Here is a 19,717-nt window from a genome sequence, read left to right as displayed (position 1 = left end):
TAGTTCATTTGCAATATTTAGATTTAATTAAAGCTCGTCTTGTTTGTATGATTGGGCGTATCCTGAAGAGTAATTTGTGAATTAATTTGAACGTGTGCATCGATCGATTCAAAAGGGCACCGTTCTGTGGGAGTCTTTTAATCTCTTGATGGACTGGTTGTACTAATTAAAAGTAATCTCGAATGATTGATGACGGCCGTTAAACAAACCGAGCCAAATTGTCTTAGTTTATTTTCGGTTTGTGTCTATTTTAAATACCTATAATAGATAGATGGATATTCGTTACGTTTCGTCTGCGAACCGTACGATTCCATGTTTTAAAACGCATGTATATTTTTCAAATCGCTAATTTTAGTACTGAGTTCATTAGATCCTGGATTAACGTTTAACGAGAAGGCATTGTCCCCAAATTTTGTCAAATCGTTTTATTTTTAGTTTATTGGGTTTTTTCCATTTTTTTTCTGCATTTAAATTGGTTGAAATGGTGGAGAAAAAAAATGAAAACGGTAATTTCTAAGTGAAATTTTCCAAATTTGTTGTGCATGACACGTATTAACGATCCCGTCTGTCGGCTTAATTGTTTTGTTTGTCATTTCGATGAAAATAAACGAAAACATTCCCTATATTTGTATGTTAATATTATGAACGGAAATGTTGCCAAGTAATTTTTTTTCCGGATATATTGTCGGTTTTTCTTTACAGATTCGTCAATACCTTTAAATAACATCGGTTCTAGTTTATTCGCGCTTTTCTTTCTTTCGTTCTTTATTTTGCGGTTCTAGTTTATTCGCCTCATAATAATAGTTGTAATCATGTAATAGACAAGATACATTTACAGGGGAATATGTTTTTAAATATAGGCGGCATAATAAATACGTATTTTTTTAGCATACTCTCCTAAACCGAAAGTGAAATGTATTAGCAACGTTGTCTCCAGAATACATGGTGTGTTGTATTTATTTGTACTGAAGTAGGAATGTAGAATTTGTAGGAATGTAGAACATGTAAAAAAAAAATTACGTATGGAAGTTTCTGGCATATTAACTCACCCGAATTTTCCGAAAACTCTGGGAAAGTTCGCGTTTTTTTCGCAAAATAAACTATAAAAATAAAAGGTCACGTAAATTAAACATAACTCCTAAGCCTTTCTGAAAAGTCTAGCCTTAGCCATAGAAAAGTTTTTTTTATTATTCATTTATCGAGTAAAGAAATGTTGGTATGATACATAATATACGAATTGAAATTTGAAACTAAGTATTTTAAATAATACTTTTTTTGTATAAGTTTGTAAAGATTTATTGTGTTGACGGCCTTTAAATACAGTTTTATTGAAAAAAGAAGCATATGTGTTTACGATCCATAAGTGAGTATGAGAGATAAAATCAACAAATTTGAGCAAAAGACGTCAAATTTAAACTTATCCACAAAAAATGGTTCACTATTGTCAATTGCTTAGAAAAGCCATGCTTTGCATGCCATGCATCATCCAAAACTTTGAAATATAACACTTGAAAATTTGAGATTGCTATTTATTCTGATAAGATTTCTATCAAAACACAAACCCAGAACCTCAAATCATAAGAAAAATTTTCTTTGCTTTAGTATCACAAATTTGACATGTAACATCATTTTATTCTGTCTCGATGTAAATCTCTCAATATTCACCCATTCAAACACTTCCTTTATCAATCAGGAATGTACGGTGTGTACAATTTTATTGCCAAGCTATGTACATATGTATGTATGTATGCAAAGTACGACGACGATAAATTTAAATCTAACAAGATCGCTCGGACCTTATAAAATGTTTTCGAAATTTCTCGCCCACGGAATAAGGGATAACAACGGTTAATTGACACGCGGTCAACAAACAATCCAGTCTAATGTATATGTTGGCCGTATTTTGACACGTGGATACACGACAACTTGGCAACACATCCCGTCGTTGCTCTAGGTCTAGAATTCTTCAGGAACCGCGCTTTTCAGTAATGCGTCACCGAAATTTAGCGTGTGTGGGTTTCGCGTGAGCCAAGTTTGAACCGCTGTCACCAAAGATAGTTCCCAGAAATTGCGACACGTACGTAATCGTGCAAATATTTGCATTCTATGTGGATTATATGTTCGAATGCGTATCTCTGCGTATACTGTATGTACACATGTACATATTTATTGAGTGGAAATTATTATGTATTTCTCGATTATTATCACTGTGTATTTGTCGACAATTTCTCTGTGCGTCGATCTTTGCGCAGACTCGTTTGTCCATACGAGAGCAGTGGGTATGAACCTATTCGGATTTTTTCATTTCCCTATAAGTGCGTGATTGACCGTTTTTCTCTTTTCATTTCTCTTTTTTATTGTGACTTTCATGCGATCGGCCGTTTTTTTTTGCATTCTCCGTCTGTATAGAATTTTTAATATCATTGACTTGACAAAATGTCTACACCCTTTTGTGTCGTGAATAACTTTTGCATCTTAAGCACAATCCTAATCTTATCTACCCGTATCGTGTGTGACATTTAACCTCTTGAACTTACTCACACAGTAACTGAGGACTTTATTTTGTTCACTATATTTTACACTGGGGCTTCTCAACCTACTTTTACAGCGCTAATTCATATAAGAATCTTAATATTCTTATAATAAAAATGAATAAATCATATTACACGTATTTATGTACATATGTACATGTATATGAATGATTGAATTATTGAAAATACATATAAAAGTGACGATTGAATTTCGAGACCATCTCCCCTGTGCGATTCAATTAGTGATTCGCCGCGAAGGCTTCGCCGTTTCCAATATAAAATGAGTCAATTACCGGCCAGGTCCAATGTCGACGTATCGATTTATCATTGTACAGCCTCTGTACAAATTGCACACGGTCTGCTCCAAAAGTGTATGCTAATTGTTTTGAGGCCACTGCGTGCCTTTTCCAAAAGGCCGATAAACGGTTCACCTTGACAGTGAATCGTATTATTCCCGATCGTTGCACAATGATTCGACTTCCGTCAACAAGAACTCAACATTACGCAAAGACGACATCCTCTTCGGCTTTTGTCTCATTCTTACCGACTTATGTCACACTGCATATGTATGTACGTACATATATGTATGTATGCATAATCCGCAGGGAAAAATATCAACGTGTCGTCGCTCTTTGTTTACATGGAAATGCTTCTTGGCTTAATCACGCGCAGGTGGTTGTTACGTCTGTGTCATTTTCCCACGGAGTTTTCAATTTTTCCCCCGTGTGATGTCGTCTTCTCTCTTATGGTAATACTGCCATTGGCGCATTTCGACCAGGTATCGCCAACTATTGTCTTTCGCACGATAGATACAACGTCGTTAGTCCAAATATGGTTTCGAGGAATGTAGGTGAACTTAACACTTGCCAACAACGACAATATTTCACCACTACACAAATCTTATTAACTTTCCTTTTGACCTTATTCTGCATAGGTCGTCTCTTACTTGGGAATCGAATTTTACATTATGAGTGTATCCATAACATTCGTACATACATATATTTATTTATTTATTTAAGAATACTTGGGAAAGGCGGCATCAAATTCAAATATCAAATAAATATAAAAAAAAAAAGGAAAAAACAAAGAAAATATAATATTTACAAAAGAAAATAGACGAAAATAAAATAAACAAGAGAATATATAATACAAAAGACAAACTTAACTTAAAAAGGAAAGAACTACAAAAACTCTTTTATTTTAAGGAAATCATCAAGTTTATTAAAAAAAATTTTAAGTTACTAGAAGTTACTATTTCATTGGATAAACTATTCCGATCTTAAACCAATCTATTTGAAAAGAAACTAATTATTCTGTAGTAAATATCTTTTTGGAGTCTGAGATTATGACCTCTCAGATGAGTGTTACTTCATACTCCAAAGTGTAAAGATTCATTCTTTCCAATCTCATATCATATGAAAGTGATTTAAGTTTGGAAAGCATTTTTGTAATTCTTCTTAGGACCCTTTCTAAATATACAACGTCTTTTTTAAAATAAGGGTTCCAAATGGTCTCTAATATATGTTTTATAAATTTTGGACAATAAAATACACGTTTAATAATATTTAGAAAATAATAACAGTTTTTAATGATGTAATTAACATAAGTTTACATATATGTTTAGAATATTCATAATAAAGGTTGTTTCTTAGAATACTGAAATAGATCGTAACGTGATGGCTTCAAATTGCTTAATTAAATTTTCAATGAGAGATGCTGTCTCATATTCAAATATAAAATTCTTGAATGCTAGTCCAATTTTTAATACAAATCTTGACATATGTAGTTCTAGGGAAAATACTAATCCTGTTAGTGTGTGTGTATATTTGTATGTACCATGATGCTTTCTTTGGATTGGGTTGTATGTTTTTTTTTTGCATTTAAGTTTGCCTCACATAAATTCAGTTGGAAGAAATGGTATTGAAATGTTTTATGTAGTTTTTATTGAACCATATCCGCTATAAATAATACAAAGAAATTTACCGTCCAACTGAAAGTACTGACTTCTACGTCATGTTAAATCATTATTGAAAGTGTTCCATTATTATGTTTTCTAACGTAATTATTTACATCCATTAGTTAAGTGTATTTCCATTTCAATTTGAACGTACGTATTACATTTGTCGGAATATTTTTTTTATATAATCATACTTACTGATCAAGAAAGCAATCTCTCTAGTTGTATTATTCTTACCTGTTTGTTGGCTCTAGACTCCACTCCAGTGCATAATTTACATTAGTTTCAACCTTTTGACTAGTGTGAATGGATTTATTGCGAAGCAACAACATCCCTCGAGTATTAATTGGCGATTTAAATGCCGACCCAATTTGCGGCGTCACAAATTAATCGTTTACCCAGTTTGATGATACAATTTCAACCGTTAATCTATCGTAAATTGACGTCTGAAATCGTCTCGGTAATCTTCAGCTCGGGGATCTAATTTCATAACTCGCAAATAAGTATGATTCAATTTGGACTCGATATAAAATTTTATACACGTAAACCTCCCTGTCTATACGCTATGTATGTAAAATTGATTGAATCTGAAGAATTCAATTACATATACTAACCTTATTCGGTGTCGACACGTCCGTATGAAGAGTTTCAATATTCCTGGGAGATAACGCGCGTGGGTGTATTCGAATACTTAAATTTACCGGTTTAATTTTGATAGATAACACGTCGTTTTAATTACAATCTGGGGCGTATATGTGTCAAGTGCTCAAGGTGTTAATCGTGTCGCTTTGATGTCGCCGTATTAAAACATCCTAAGGGCCACTTCAGACTGTCGGGGGCGAACGCCACAGCGACTGACATTTAGTATGAAGAATTGTAGTGTCTGTTGATAGTATGTACTCTTTTGACAGAGTGAAGTGCCCCAAAGGGTTAACTCTATCACATTTTCGACATTTGAACACAGAAACTTCGTGGGAAATAGTTCAAATGTATATATCTATGTATGTACATATGTTCCATCATTGCTTATATTAAGAGGCCTTGCCAATTATTACACCAATTTAAACCGGCGTACTTTCTTTAATGACAGCTGAACAATTTATTGCATCACGGAGAGATGCGCGCGAAAAAGTCTCGCTAAATTTATGTAATGTGCGATTTTTGTGGGCCGGTCAATATGTACTCCGATACCGAGTGATTGCTTCACTTTCGACTGTTGTGCAACTTCCAATTCATCGTTTGCCACGCTGCCTTCGCATATTATAATATAACGATATAATTGATTTAATCGTTCGTAATGACAATGTTCCGACCGATCTAATGACATGTTTAATTCCAATTTGGACGCGATTGTCGTGCGAGATTGTCGAATTTTTTGACACGTTTAAATGAACCTGTCAATCGTACGTACGAAGTGAAAACGCTAAGTGTATATATTTGTGTAATTGCCGAATAATGTGCGATTTCTAAATATGACACGTAAGTATGTATGTTTGTAGGTACGTGAACACATCCAATGGGGGAAAATTTCGATTTTCTTATATGTAATTAGTTTAAGTAATGGCGTAATGATTGATGGCAATGTTTGCAATGATGTTCAACGTGAAAATATGCATTGTTTTTCTTTTATGTATACTCCTTATTCGTAATGAATGTATTGGTGGTATTCTATTCATTTTTATTTTGTAATAGGAATATCGACATTGTGAATCGATGAGAAGGTTGGTTTTTTTCTTGCTATGGCCTCCGTGTTAACATAGTGATTCAATGACATTTTTGTCGCTGCACTAGTTTGGCATATTGTCACGTACATTAATTATTACGTATCAATTATTACATTACATGTTATTGATTAATCAATGAATCAACTTTTTATATGTAATATAAATTTATTCGTACACATATTGATTTTAGTATTATGTGAATTTTTGTTTAATGTTTAAATTTCTACTTTAAAATAGGGCGCCATGATTTTGTTTATTTCCACTAGAAGTAGAAAAGAAAAAGATCTTCGATCAATGTCTTTTGCCCGTGATGACGTATGAATGTGAAACTTGGACATTAAAACGCCAAGTTGCTACACAACGTCCAATACACTCAAAGAAGTATGGGACGTTGTATGCTTGGCATAACAAGGAAATACAGGAAATGGAATACGTGGGTCAGAAGTATGACAAGGTTTGTGGATATAGTGGATAGAGTGAAGAGATTGAAATGGCAATGGACGGGCCACATGGCTAGAAGAATGGTGGACAAAAGAAGTGCTAGAATGGTACCGGAGAGAATGCAAAAGGCTAAAAGGAAGACCGCAAAGTGTGGGGTGAGATGGGTTAGAGTTGCGCAAAACAGAGATGAGTGGAAGTGTATTGGAGAGGCCTTCATCCAGCAGTGGATGGTGATTGGCTGTAGATGATTTGACAAGGGTGTACAGATTGCAATCTGCAATATTAAATGGTGTCCTGAATTAAACTTGGTATTTTAATATACATACTGTAGCAAGTTATAATTTGAATGTGGGCATAAGCCACAGTAATTAGATTTAATTTGATGAATTGTATAATAGAATCTCGCTGGCGGGCGTATTAATTTGACGCTAGGCCATTTTGGCTAACAATTGAATCGAATTAATTAATTAATTAATCCAAATTCGAATTAAAAATAAGTCAACCAATCAGGACTTAGCTTAAATCCCGTCGACCAATGGGGAGCCGGTCGCTTCGTTCGCTTTCTGCATGATGCGGTTGGCCACGAATACTCACGCACGTACGAGCATTAAAAATTTCGCATAATCGCATTTTTTTCGCGTACTCGGCTGTAATAAACTCCCGTAGCGTAAATATTGTGATGTGCGAGCGGGGTTTATTATTTTGATCCCGTTTTATTCCCGTCGAGTGTTTCAATCCTCTTGCGTTGTAGTACGCCACTATGACGTACGATCGTCCATTAAAACCCCGGTCAGATATTGTGGATCGTACCTACATGTATCCATTATGCACTCTCGTCGATTGACGTTCTTGAGAATGACGTATGCAAATTTTTCATTGATCAATATTTCGTTTTTGCGTGTAAATATTGACTGTTGAGTCTTGGGCACGGCACCCACTCGAGTTTTGTTATAATATTCGAGTTGTGTCACAATTGTACAAATATACACGTTTTCCCCGTTCACGTACATACATTTCTTTTGACACTTTAACGTAACGGCACTCGCCTACTGTCATCATCTGCTTTTTACAAGCTTTTTATTTATATACGTATGTATATTGTCCTGACACAAATCGAACAACTTATGTTCAACAAACTAAATAAAAGCTTTTAAAAATATTGTTGACTTAAATATAAGTAAACTGTTTTCATCTGACGTAGACGCATTTTACTAAATTTCTGTCACTTGAGTTTTAGATCTATAGGAAGCAAATAAGTATACATAGATTGAATCTGTATTAGAAATCAAAATTTATATATTGCTTTTTTGTTATACATACATATATAAGTATGTTATGTTCACAATACATCATGTTCATTTTAATTACCATTAATCTAGAATACAGTATTAGTCAATACCGAATAAGTCAAATCAGGACTTGAACCCGTAAACCTCTCAGTTGTTAGCTTTATCGCAACAAAGTATGAAGTTTGCTCTGTGTAATTGCATACATATATTTTGTCTGGCCACAATATCGTATTGAGGTAACCTATAGGTATATGTATATTGCCTCGCAGTCACGAAAATCTCAAACGCAGAATATCTAGCACTCAAAAATTCCACCCACCGAGAGTCATTCACGGGAACAATCACGCTGACGAGAATTCGAGTGCCAGATATTCGCGGTTTTCGTGGCAACGATTGTCGTGTGCGAGATCGCCATGTAAAAAATAATCCGTTTACATTGTATAGGTATATTATATTAAATACAAATTTGTATCTTGCTTATGTTATTCTAATTTGAGTTTGGCGTAGTTGCATCATATGAAGCCGAAAATATCTTGAATGAAAGATTTACTTACACGTACATACAAATTTATTGCTGCGTATCTTTTATATGTAGTTAACCGATTAAAATGAAAATGCGCGATTATAGCAAACAAGTATTCTAGTAGTTATATTTACAATAATTGTAATGAATAAAATTTGAGATTTATTTATAGTCTTTATGTCGGACTAAAGGCGAGTGGGTTAACATAGTTCATTAACACTTTGATGGCGATAATTTATCTGCTAATATAATATAACGAATTGTAATGCACGCGAGGTCATAAAACACGGCAATGGCGACCATTTCGTACCGCTTTAGTGCCATTCGATTCCGCTCAATAGGCAAAAATTCATTCGACCACCTGTTTTCGATTTGACCCATTCGTTGCGGGTGTAGTTTTAGTCAGTGTCATTATTATGATATATTTATTATGCGTGGACGCGTTTCAACATCGGTCGCCTGAAGATAAGAAACAAAAGCTTCTTATTTGAATTATCTATCGGTTTCGCGTATTCCAATCAAATCCTTCTCAAAAGTCTCGCGTCTACTTTTGATGCTGGCCAAAAGACATGCAAATTTATTCATTTAAGCGGCACGCTCCTCAGCAAACTCCGAAGGCGAGGAAGCAACCCCTGAAAGACATGTTTTGAAAACTTTTCCTTATTTTCTTTTTACGCCTCGTAATGAATAATGGCGTCTTGAAAAAATTGCTGAGTGCGCATTATTATTACGTCTCGCGTCTTAATATATTCCAAAATCAAATGTCAAAGTCTCATTCCTTCCTTGCCAGAGCTCCCTGTCAAATTTGTGAGCTTTCTCGATATGTGTTAAGTAGCAAGACGGATTCGTTCAATGTCAATGCTACTTTTTGCACTGTCGGAAACGTCTATTAACGCACACTACCCATACAATTCACATGTCAATTATACGTATTAAGTTTAGATCTGATATGAAATTTTCTACAGTTTTTTTATGAAACTCCCCTCAAATTGTTGTGAATACTTTCACCTTTGCAGTATGTGCTGTTCATTGAAATTTTCAGTTGTATGCAGTTTGAGCGAGATGTGTCGTCACTTGCGGAGGTGCAAATGAAATGAGCGCATGCTATACTCGATATTGCGTCAGCGGCCTTTATATCGATTGCGATTTTTATTTATTTTTAAATTGTTTTTCCTTTCCTTCAGGATCGAACGACACATTGACGCTCCTTCGTGTCGACACGAGTACATAAACGACAATGACGATAAGATGACGAACGGTAGCTTACCCCCCGAACCAACCCCGCAACCACCACCTTCGTCGGTTGGTAGCATGAAGAAGGCCATATTGAAAGTGCAGAGTCTTCTGAGGTTGACATCTCTAGATCTGGGTACGGCGCCTCCCTGTCACCACGAAACCCAATTAACCCCACATCCCCTGTTACCCCGTCTCCTCACACCTTGAAAGTGTGTTGTGGATTTGTCTTTTAACCCCATTTTGCGCCATTTTGTCTTGCCTTATATGTGTACGTGTGACGCAAGTGAGCCGTGTCGTGTTTGTTGAGTCTGTGTGTTATATTGAATTATCAGCTTTTCATAAATATAATATAACGCAACTGGTTGGTTTTTGACATTTGCTTATGAAATTAACTGATGTTTTGCTTTGAGACGCTAATTAGTATAAGTGTACGTGCTCTAATCAAAAGTGTTTAGTACTTTTATTTTTTTTTTTATGACAGTTTGGTACAACATGAACGTGTGAACTAACGCCTAATTTCACACACATACATATATGGAGTGGTCGAACAAAGCGAGCTAATTTCCAAATTTGATTAATTTATATAGCGAAACAATCGTTAAAAAAGTGGAGCGTGCATTGGAAAGAATCTTTTTCATTATATATTGGACATAATTTTCTTTGTTAAGATAATTATGACGAGTTCATCTCTGGTTCCATAAGCTCCACTAACGTACATATGCATCTTTCGCATAACTTTATATGTATATCTGTTTCACAATAAGAATACCACTTTATTAAATGGTAATCTAAATATTCAGAACTTCTGCATCGTACTCTTTTGTTACATTCTTCTTATAACTACTATGATTTTGAATATACGAAAACACTGAAACGGCAATGGCAACGGTCGGATCGGATAGAAGAGTGGACAAAATAAGTGCTCAAATGGTATCAAATGGTGCAAGAAAAACTTCAAACGAGAAAGGTAGATGAAATTATAAAAAATGTGTGGGGGAGATGGATGAGACAAAACAGAAATGAATCGAAGCTTTGTTATTAATATAAAGATCTTTATCCAGCAATGGATAGTGAATAACTATAAATGATGATATACATACATATGTAAGTTGATAACGACATTGTAATTACCACCATGCACAATAATTCCGAAACACTTATCGATTAGATATCCTTGGATGCCTTCTTATTTTAAATTGGGTATAATCAATGCAACTGGTTCGCTTATTCTATTGTGTTGTTCTCATGGTATAATCTCAGCGCTGTTTTACTTTCTTTACACATGTCTTCTGTTGAGTTTTTCGTGTTGTTTTTTCACAGGTTCACTTTCTATGATGGTTCGTTTTGACAGCGTTGTTTCTCGTGATGCGAGTAGTAAGTAGTAGTAGTAGTAGGGTCGGGACACTCAAGGCACTAAAGGCCATTATGGGCTCTGAGCGGTCACGATACACGGCTACTCGTGGGTCTCTCTGCTTTCTTCAGATTCTTCTGATGATGATCGACTGACAGATCCAGTATCGGACGACCTCGATACATCCTTATTTTATCACGTTTACGAGTGTGCCGCGATCTAGGTTGCGTGTGACAGTACCTCAATCGCAATCTACATCGAGCCATTATTCATTTTTACTCGACAATAACTAGATGTTTAGACGTTGAATGAAAGGTTGTAAATTCTGCAATAATGAAACGTGATCTTTGACCCAATTTCGGAATATTTTCCAAAATATTTTTTTTATAAGTACGGGTTTACTTGGAGCATCGCCTCCGTTCTTTCGTTTTGAAAAACATCACCATTTGTCATGGTGAAGTAAATGGAAAGGTACATACATACATACACTGCAGCATACTTTTTCCTTCTGGGACGGAAAATAGAAGAGTGAATGTTATATACGTTTACGTGTATTACAATCACCATTTAAGTCTATTATTTTCCAACATAGCATGTTCCAGTCCAAATGTAGGTTTCGTTAATTCATGAACTTACTGGTTTGTTCATATACGAAACAATTTGGACAGTTATAGTGTACACAAACGAACTAGTTCGTTCAGCAACAAACTATTAGGCATTAGTTTAACTTCTATGAATCGTTGCAATATTTAAAAAAAATAGCGGAAACGGGAATTATAGCAACGTTGTAATGCGGTTTCCGTAGGATTTCCCTTTTAACGCGTTTTGACAGCTGAAAGTTTCGTGCGACACCTGGATAGTCTGAAGATAGCTTTGGCCTGTTATCGCTTAAACTAAAGATAATAGTTCGTTCATGTATGAACCGGAGTGAACACGTATATAATAACATACATAATAACGAATTTCAGATAAATATATTATATCAACTTTTGTGTTATTTATTAAAATATATTAAATACATAGTTTTGTTGGTGTCATATACCAGACTTCGGAGCAAGTAATTATGAAAACTTAATCGATTTAATTAGTTATTTTTACATAAAAGATACACTGCAGTTGATCTCCATTTACTTTTATAAATGGCAAAAAGAAAGCTATTTAAAATATTTCCAACAATATTAGACTCTGACAGTTTGTGTGAAGTGATTGAAATCAAGAAAAATCAAAGCTTTTCTGATATTAGAAAAAGTTTGCATGATCTTAAACATATGTAAATTACATACATAGATCTACTTTTGACAATCGTCAAAACTATCGAAAATTTACAGCAAACGTTAGTTAGTCCACTCTATTGGCTTACCGTTATACTTTATCTACATATTACTACATATAATATATGTACGTAGTAACAATAGATGATGTTTTGTTCGTATTGGAATTGAACGTATGAAAATTCGAATAATTTTACTTATGTTGTTAAATTAATAGACATCAAAGAACTAACCGATCTCTTGATTATGACGCACTACGTTTCTAGCAAATCTCAATAACGCGAAACGTTTATGTAAAAGTGGGGTACGTCCCTAGAATTTTCATTGATTACGCGCTAAATCTATGCAATTACATATCTTGGCGGCGATCGACGTGCACAATTACACACTAGACCAAGATACAGTCATTACCTGCGGACTGTTGCGAAACGCTGTCCGCGAACCTCCGCTTCGTGATTGCTGCCAGGGGCCGCGCACCGACAGTTTTCCATCACTGACTAGACTTCGCTTTCCCGGTGAAACTTACCGAGTGGCGCCAACGCGAATTAAAAGTATCTAGGATTCATTTTTTATACATTATATATTGTATATATGTATTCAAACATAATCTACGTATGTATTTTCATTTTATTCATGTTTGAATTACGCTTTAATCGATGCGCGTGCTGCTGTAAATCAATCGGTTGAGTTGTGTGTAAAGTTGATCTGTAAATCATTCAGGCACGCGCGCTCTTGACAACTCGTTTGGGATTTTGCCTACGTTTTTCCTAATAGGCCAAATCTTCTGCGAAATCCTATATATGTGTGTATTATCCGCTTAATTGAATTTCATGGCCGCGGATTTCCGGTTGCGACCTTCAGATTTTAATCTTTCGCCAACAACCCACCCTTATTGGCAAACTACCACTACCGATGTAGAATTCGGTCATACAAAAGTTTTGCCCCTCCGATGCGAATAATTGATCAAAAAGGATCGGACCGGAGAGTCAGTGTACCGATTTATCAAAAATATCTCGGATACCCGGAAAATTTCAAACCCGTGGAAAATTATGTATTCGTTGTGACGTCATCGGCTACGTTGTATATGTATGTATTATGCCGGCTGAAAGGATTATCTATCTATCGGTCGTATTCCACAGAGAGGCACGATTTATAATGGAATATCAACTGGAATGAATAATCATGTGGGACGTCACAAAAGTGATCCCTTTAGTCAATATTTGATGTTTATAACGAGCTATATTCAAATAATCCGACCGTGTATGCTATTTAATAATGCAAAATTCTATACTCGTCAAGATTTTTTATCTTCTTCATCTTCACTGCCTCGTCCCTTCATTGCCTAAAACGTATATCTTCATTGAATCAGACGTATGCCCTTACACAAAGGCGAAGCTCACAAAAAAGTCTCGTATTTAATTTCAGACATATTCTCCTTCTATAAATAATTTTATTTGCTGTCTATCACAGAATTTTTTTCTGAGAAAGACATTTAATATATTTTGAGCAATGGAGAAAAATGTCATAAATTGAAAAGATGCCAATTTTTGGAGCTTTAAAATATTGTTGTGTGGACTTGGAAGAGAGGTTTCCAGATTGGAGTGAAAGACGCAGTGAGTAGCACATACTGGTAGTAGAAATCGTTTATTGTTCACGTCTCGGAGAATCAGCTTCTAATAGCCAAACGGAGCAAGCCAAACAATTTTCATATCAACACATTGAGCCACTATTAGTCAATTAGTGGCGATCGCCCATTGGCCGAGACTTCGTTTGGACGTTGAGCGCTGCCTGCTCATTGGCCGTTGAGTCTCAATCGCTAATTGGACGATGAGTACTGGTCATCCATTAGTCGACAAGCACCAAACTCCACGATATAATATATTTAAACAGTGTTTATCAAGATTTAGTCTAGAAGTTGAAACCGTTCCAAATAACTACATTAGTTACATACCATTGATGCTTTTGGATAGTCTTGTATATCTTGAACATTGTAAAATGATTTCTCTAATTCGAAATATAGTACATAGTCTTTCGGTCCGTAGAAAGCGTGAGACATTTGACAGTTCGCATCCAAAACTTTTAACACGAATCTTTTTGATTGCGTTGCTGCTTCAAATGTATGAATTTCGATTTATAAAAGCTCGCGTATGTGCACGCGCCGTCTCGCACAAGTTGATGTTTTATTCAGACCGCGGTTGGATAAAGGCAAGAGAGACAGGTTGTTAGGCTCACAGGCGCCGGTCCAGCTCCTACTACATCCATACATGGAGCCGACCTTCACGGCCACTTCTTCCACACACTATCATCATCATCATCATCATCAAATTGAGCTGGACCGCTAAAAATCCCACCCTCTTCGCCCCGGGACAATTTCGGACGCGTCGCTCATGATCATCGCACTCGACCGGCTGGTAATTGTGCAATATGGACCCCGGGATGATTAATCAGCGCTTATTATAATCGGGGGGTCATTGTCGAAGATTGCGTTTCCAACACGTTATGAAATAAATGGTCGCTCTTTGGCCGTTGCGTTCGTGCATTCTCCGGCTACACTGTGACTGGTCTCTTTTGATTTATTCTGCATTCCCGTGTCCCGAAATACGACCGCAGTCACGGGAAATACCAAGTCCGGTCCTGGTTGGTCTCTCTTTATCTCTCTCTGTTTCTCTTTCCCCGGTCTAAAAATATCCCGTAGAACCTGATTGTCGCATAACGCTGATCCCGCAATCGTCCCCTTTTTATTTCGAGGTTAGTTTTTCAATATCGATCTCGATTTCTTCATTTTCCAATAAATTCTACGATTTGATTTGGTTGTCATCGTTGACTTGTTTATGGTCCATGCGATACATCTTTACAAGCGTTCGCCCTTTGTTCTGCACTGTGGCGGTCCATTATCGCACGTCACATAATTCATGAGATTGACTGACTGACTTTCTTTTGCAAATTTTAATGGATTTGAATTTGTAATGCGATTTCTTCACCTAGTTACTTTATTTTTTTCCTCAAGTCCTCCAACACGACTCTTGACATCAATCATTCCACTCTGATATTTCCATTAACCTTAATAGCATAAATTCAACATTATTTATTTATTATTCATCATTCCCAGAACCACTTCCGTATTTAATATAATATATAAATATATAGAATATACAAATATTTTTAGCCCGGGAGAAGAAAAACAGGTAATATAATATAACGAATACTATATGTACGTATATGTATTTTCTTACTTTTCCTTAAAGTGACAAACATTTTTTTTGTATTTAAAGTGAAGCAACTAGAGAAAGCTACCTTAATTGGTTAAACGTATTTGATAGGTTCAAAAAACTTCGCATTGCCAAGTGTCTTAACAAGTAAGTCAATTATCCTGTATATGATTTATTTAATTGACGATTGTTTGAGATGATCTCCATCATCCTGGACTCAAAACATAACACAGTACTCAACACAAATCAAAGATAATTATCTGTAATTCTGGGTCTCTGTTTTTTTATACATAATGATTACATTATTTTGTGTATCAAATAAAAACACTTATAGTAGACCAATTCTATGAATCTTTAGTAGCTCTGGTTATGCGTTATCTTGTAACTTGTAGTGTCAATTTCATTGCAGTTAGTTCGTGTAGGTTGATACATTTACAAATGGCTCAAAGAACCTTCAAAATCAAAATGAAATCGGGTTTAACTGCCAGTTCAGAGGTCAAACTGTGGATAAAATACATCCAACATGCTTATGCGAGATCAATTTAAACTTCAAGCTATTTTCAGAATATATAAACACTGAAACGAGACAAACTGTAATCGTATCTACATACATATGTACATATATATTGTAGAATGCGCCTACAATGCTATTTTTCATTTGTAATATTCCTACATACAGATCCCTAAGGAATATATATATATAGATGTGGGTATCTATCTAATGCCTGCACGATCCTTGATTCCAGTGTGCACTTTATTACTCGTGCATATTTCAATTCGTATGCATTAACCGATTACATGCAGCAAACAAAAGGTGTTCTCGCAATCACGTGTGTCGGACTAACAATAAGAAGCGTGCTAGCTTATGGGGCCTCCAGACGAATTAAAGTCTATTCCTTATTGTTTATTTATATTAGCGTTACATCACATACGAACGGACCACCATAAATCAACGCATTTTATTAGCGCTGCTTTATAACAATGCTATTTCGCTTCCAGGGTCAAACAATCTTCAAGTGGTTCTATTTTTTTTCTCTCGCACTCTCCCAAGTGGTGCTCTTATTTTTCGATTGGGTCCATTGCATCATCCCCTTATATTGGTTTTCCAGCTGTTGTTGACACCGGTCGACCGATGGATGCAAACACTCCACCCCCTCCCTCTCTGTTTCCAAACAGACCGGCTATCCCATCAGGGGAAAAACTGACACAATATCCGGTTTCCCACATCACTATCGATTTGGCTGTGGGCTTTGCTATCAGTTTTCACGTTTTGGCATCGTGCATACATTAGCGGATTATTAATCGAGATTGATGGTGTCGGAACACTCGACGCGTTCGTGGTCTGTTGGTGAATCTTTAACGGGTTCTATCGACACATCTTTCACTTGTGTGACTTATGTACAGTTATTTTTCATTGATTCCATCTTCTATCGCGAACGGTCTCGCTAGAAACTGGTCTTATTTATCCTTCTTTGTCCAGAACATGATGCGTCGTTTTTCTCTTACTTTATTTCATTACGGTTTTACAGGCGTTTGAGATGTTCGTGTGGGTGTTCCTATAAGGGCATGGATTCGAATAAGGGACATCAACCGCCTCTTCGTTTGTCTGGTGAGGGTCAGTTTTTCTACCCTTGTCTGAGGCGACTTTTGGTCGCCATTTTATGCCTCGTCTCATTTTTTAATGTGCTTTTACAAGACGTGAGAATGGCATGATTCCGCACATTCCATTCCAACAATACAGATGGATATTTTCATTACCAAACAAAATTTTTGTTCCCAGAACAAAATATATGTAAGTGTGTTCTCAATATGTTTTATATTCACAGTTTTAAAATAATGTTACCCATGACATGATTTAATTAGATTATTATAGTAATGAACGAATTCCTAAGTTTTCACTATATCTGTATACGAAGTATCGATTGATTAAGTTTTGTTTTTATTACGGTATAATTAGAAATCTAAAATTTTGACTATCCTCCTACTCAATTTATTCCTTGCATATTGAAATATTCAATTGATTCCTTGAATATTTCAACATTTATTTTTGGCTTTAATTATACAAACACACCATTCTATAATATATATTCATCGAATTATGTTATTGATCTTCGAGTATCCATATGTATATGTTAGTGAACCATATTACATTTGATATATACATAATATTTCAGTTTATGGGAATTTTCCATAAAAATCTTCGCCTATTGCGTAGTAATCTCGTCAAAAACCCACATTGCCTTTCAGCCACATTTCAGCAATATAACTGGTCAAAGAATGCTTTTCAACATACACACTGTATAGGTATTCTGTCTATAAGCTGGTTTCATCATTCTTGCTTCAGCCCACGCTGTGGTGCCACTCAATCAATTGCCGATTTGTCGATCCTGATCTGAACTAAGTGTTGTGAAGTAGAAGAAAATTCCAGTAGCGTACCACTCAAAAAGGCTCATACCTTATAATAGAAATATGAATGGAAGCTATGTGCATGTTGTTTTATGTTCTAGAACGCGTCTGGTTTAATCAAAAGCGACTGAGAATGCTGAAAATCGATATTCTCCATTATAATTTTTTTTTTTTTATATTCAATTTTATCATCTTAACGCAGACGTATTCTCGATAATTTCTCGCGTTATCAATATTTCTACGAATGGACATTGCGATCGTTAAGTATTCCGCCCACGCATTCGAGAAACATTTCCAATGGGTACATATAAACGACGTAACTTTGACATTTATCTGGTCAGATTGTACCTATGTATGTAAGTATGTACGTTTTACAAATATCAACGAGAGTGTTAGTGGTCTGTATTTCGATTTGAACGCGTTCTATGTTTTTATTTCGCCCCCGCGTCCGCAACGGGTTAATGCGATTAAAAGTCAATTAAAATGGAACACAAGAAATAAAAACGAGCTTTGAATTATTCACCATGTATGTACATAAGTATGTATGTTCTACTTTTTTCTTCTTTCTTTCTTCTGTGTGTTTCTAAAAAAGGGATTAACGATTGTGCTATTACGATAGTCGAAAACGTGATCGAACTACATTAATGTAGGTTTATTAAATTTTCGTTTAATTTAAGCAATATAATATTTCGCTTACAATACACGTAAATTATTTATATAAAAATAATCGTTAATATATCGTACTTACTATTTATAATATAAATTTGCATATTGCTCTACCATATATGTAAGCCAGCAGCATGGTTGATACTAAGCACCGAGAGGTCACTAGGTTCGATCCCGTGAGCTGACCACCATTCAAAAGAATTTATTCAGAGTATAATCTTTAATGCTGCTGGTCAGACTTTGATATTTGTGACTCCAAGTCGATCGTTTCCAACCAGAGTTTGCCAATTTATCTGATTTCATTGTTGAAGCGGTTCGCCCCATCAAATTGGTAAAAAACATCCTATCCACTATATCACCACTATTTGAATATAATTAAAAGATACTATAGATGTCTCGCTAATTTTTTAATATATAATATTTGTATTATGCTTATATGTCTTTTCATAGTGACGCGTTAGAGTATTCTGTAATGTCACTGTGGCTAGTAAATAAATAAATCGAAGAAATAAACTGACCTAGGTCAGTTTATTTAACACTTGCCTTACTGTACTAAAAAAAATCCGCTAGCCACTGTGCTGGACACCAAGCGTCCAGTTAAAAATGTGTGTTTTAAGTTAAAATAATGCAAATTCTCCGAGGATATTATTTTAATTAAATATAAAAATCATTTTATCGTGTGTTAAATGTCGAATAACATAAAATAAGCAGAATGACGACTGTAGCAGAGTCGTCATTCCAAGGCGGATATCATTCTTACGTTGATCGTTAAGCACAACGTACTGAATTCCCCCTCTTTCGTATATGTGAGGCACGTATACAAGGGCCTTCTCGCGAAAATAATTATTTCTGTTGATATTGAACAACGTTTTTATTTCGTAATGGAATAATTTTAATCATAAAGGTTTTGTTTAGGAATACATAAAATATGAAGACCCGGCATTCAGTATATGTATTTGGAGATATAAAATAAGATACAAGTCCTGGTCACTCGCTATCCATCACAGTGCAGAAAGTGTTAATACATATATATATATATATATATATATATATATATATTTTAGTGACAATTTCGAAATGGCTATACAAATATAATATATTTAAAAACAATAG

At 35.3% G+C, this 19,717-nt stretch overlaps 2 protein-coding genes across 16 annotated transcripts in view; both read left to right on the top strand.

Annotated features, from left to right (window-relative positions):
* The window catches only part of LOC143912753 (uncharacterized), a 602,600-nt gene that overhangs the window by 447,953 nt on the left and 134,930 nt on the right, over positions 1-19,717 (top strand). The window lies entirely within an intron of this gene.
* The window catches only part of LOC143912755 (rho guanine nucleotide exchange factor 10), a 502,593-nt gene that overhangs the window by 447,953 nt on the left and 34,923 nt on the right, over positions 1-19,717 (top strand). For 4 of the 13 annotated variants that reach the window (XM_077432110.1, XM_077432109.1, XM_077432111.1 and 1 more), the window contains one exon: positions 9,650-9,834. The exons of 8 other annotated variants lie outside the window; for them this stretch is intronic. In XM_077432110.1, coding sequence (XP_077288236.1) covers positions 9,650-9,834 — 185 coding nt within the window. Of the gene's footprint in view, positions 1-1,542; positions 2,078-9,649; positions 9,835-19,717 lie in introns of all 13 variants that reach the window. One more of the 13 variants, XM_077432123.1, reaches the window with a different exon arrangement.

The sequence above is a fragment of the Arctopsyche grandis genome, chromosome 6 (genome assembly GCF_051622035.1).
Source record: "Arctopsyche grandis isolate Sample6627 chromosome 6, ASM5162203v2, whole genome shotgun sequence".
NCBI lineage: Eukaryota > Metazoa > Arthropoda > Insecta > Trichoptera > Hydropsychidae > Arctopsyche > Arctopsyche grandis.
Note: the sequence above shows the minus strand (reverse complement) of the source record. Positions and strands in the feature narration are given on the sequence as shown.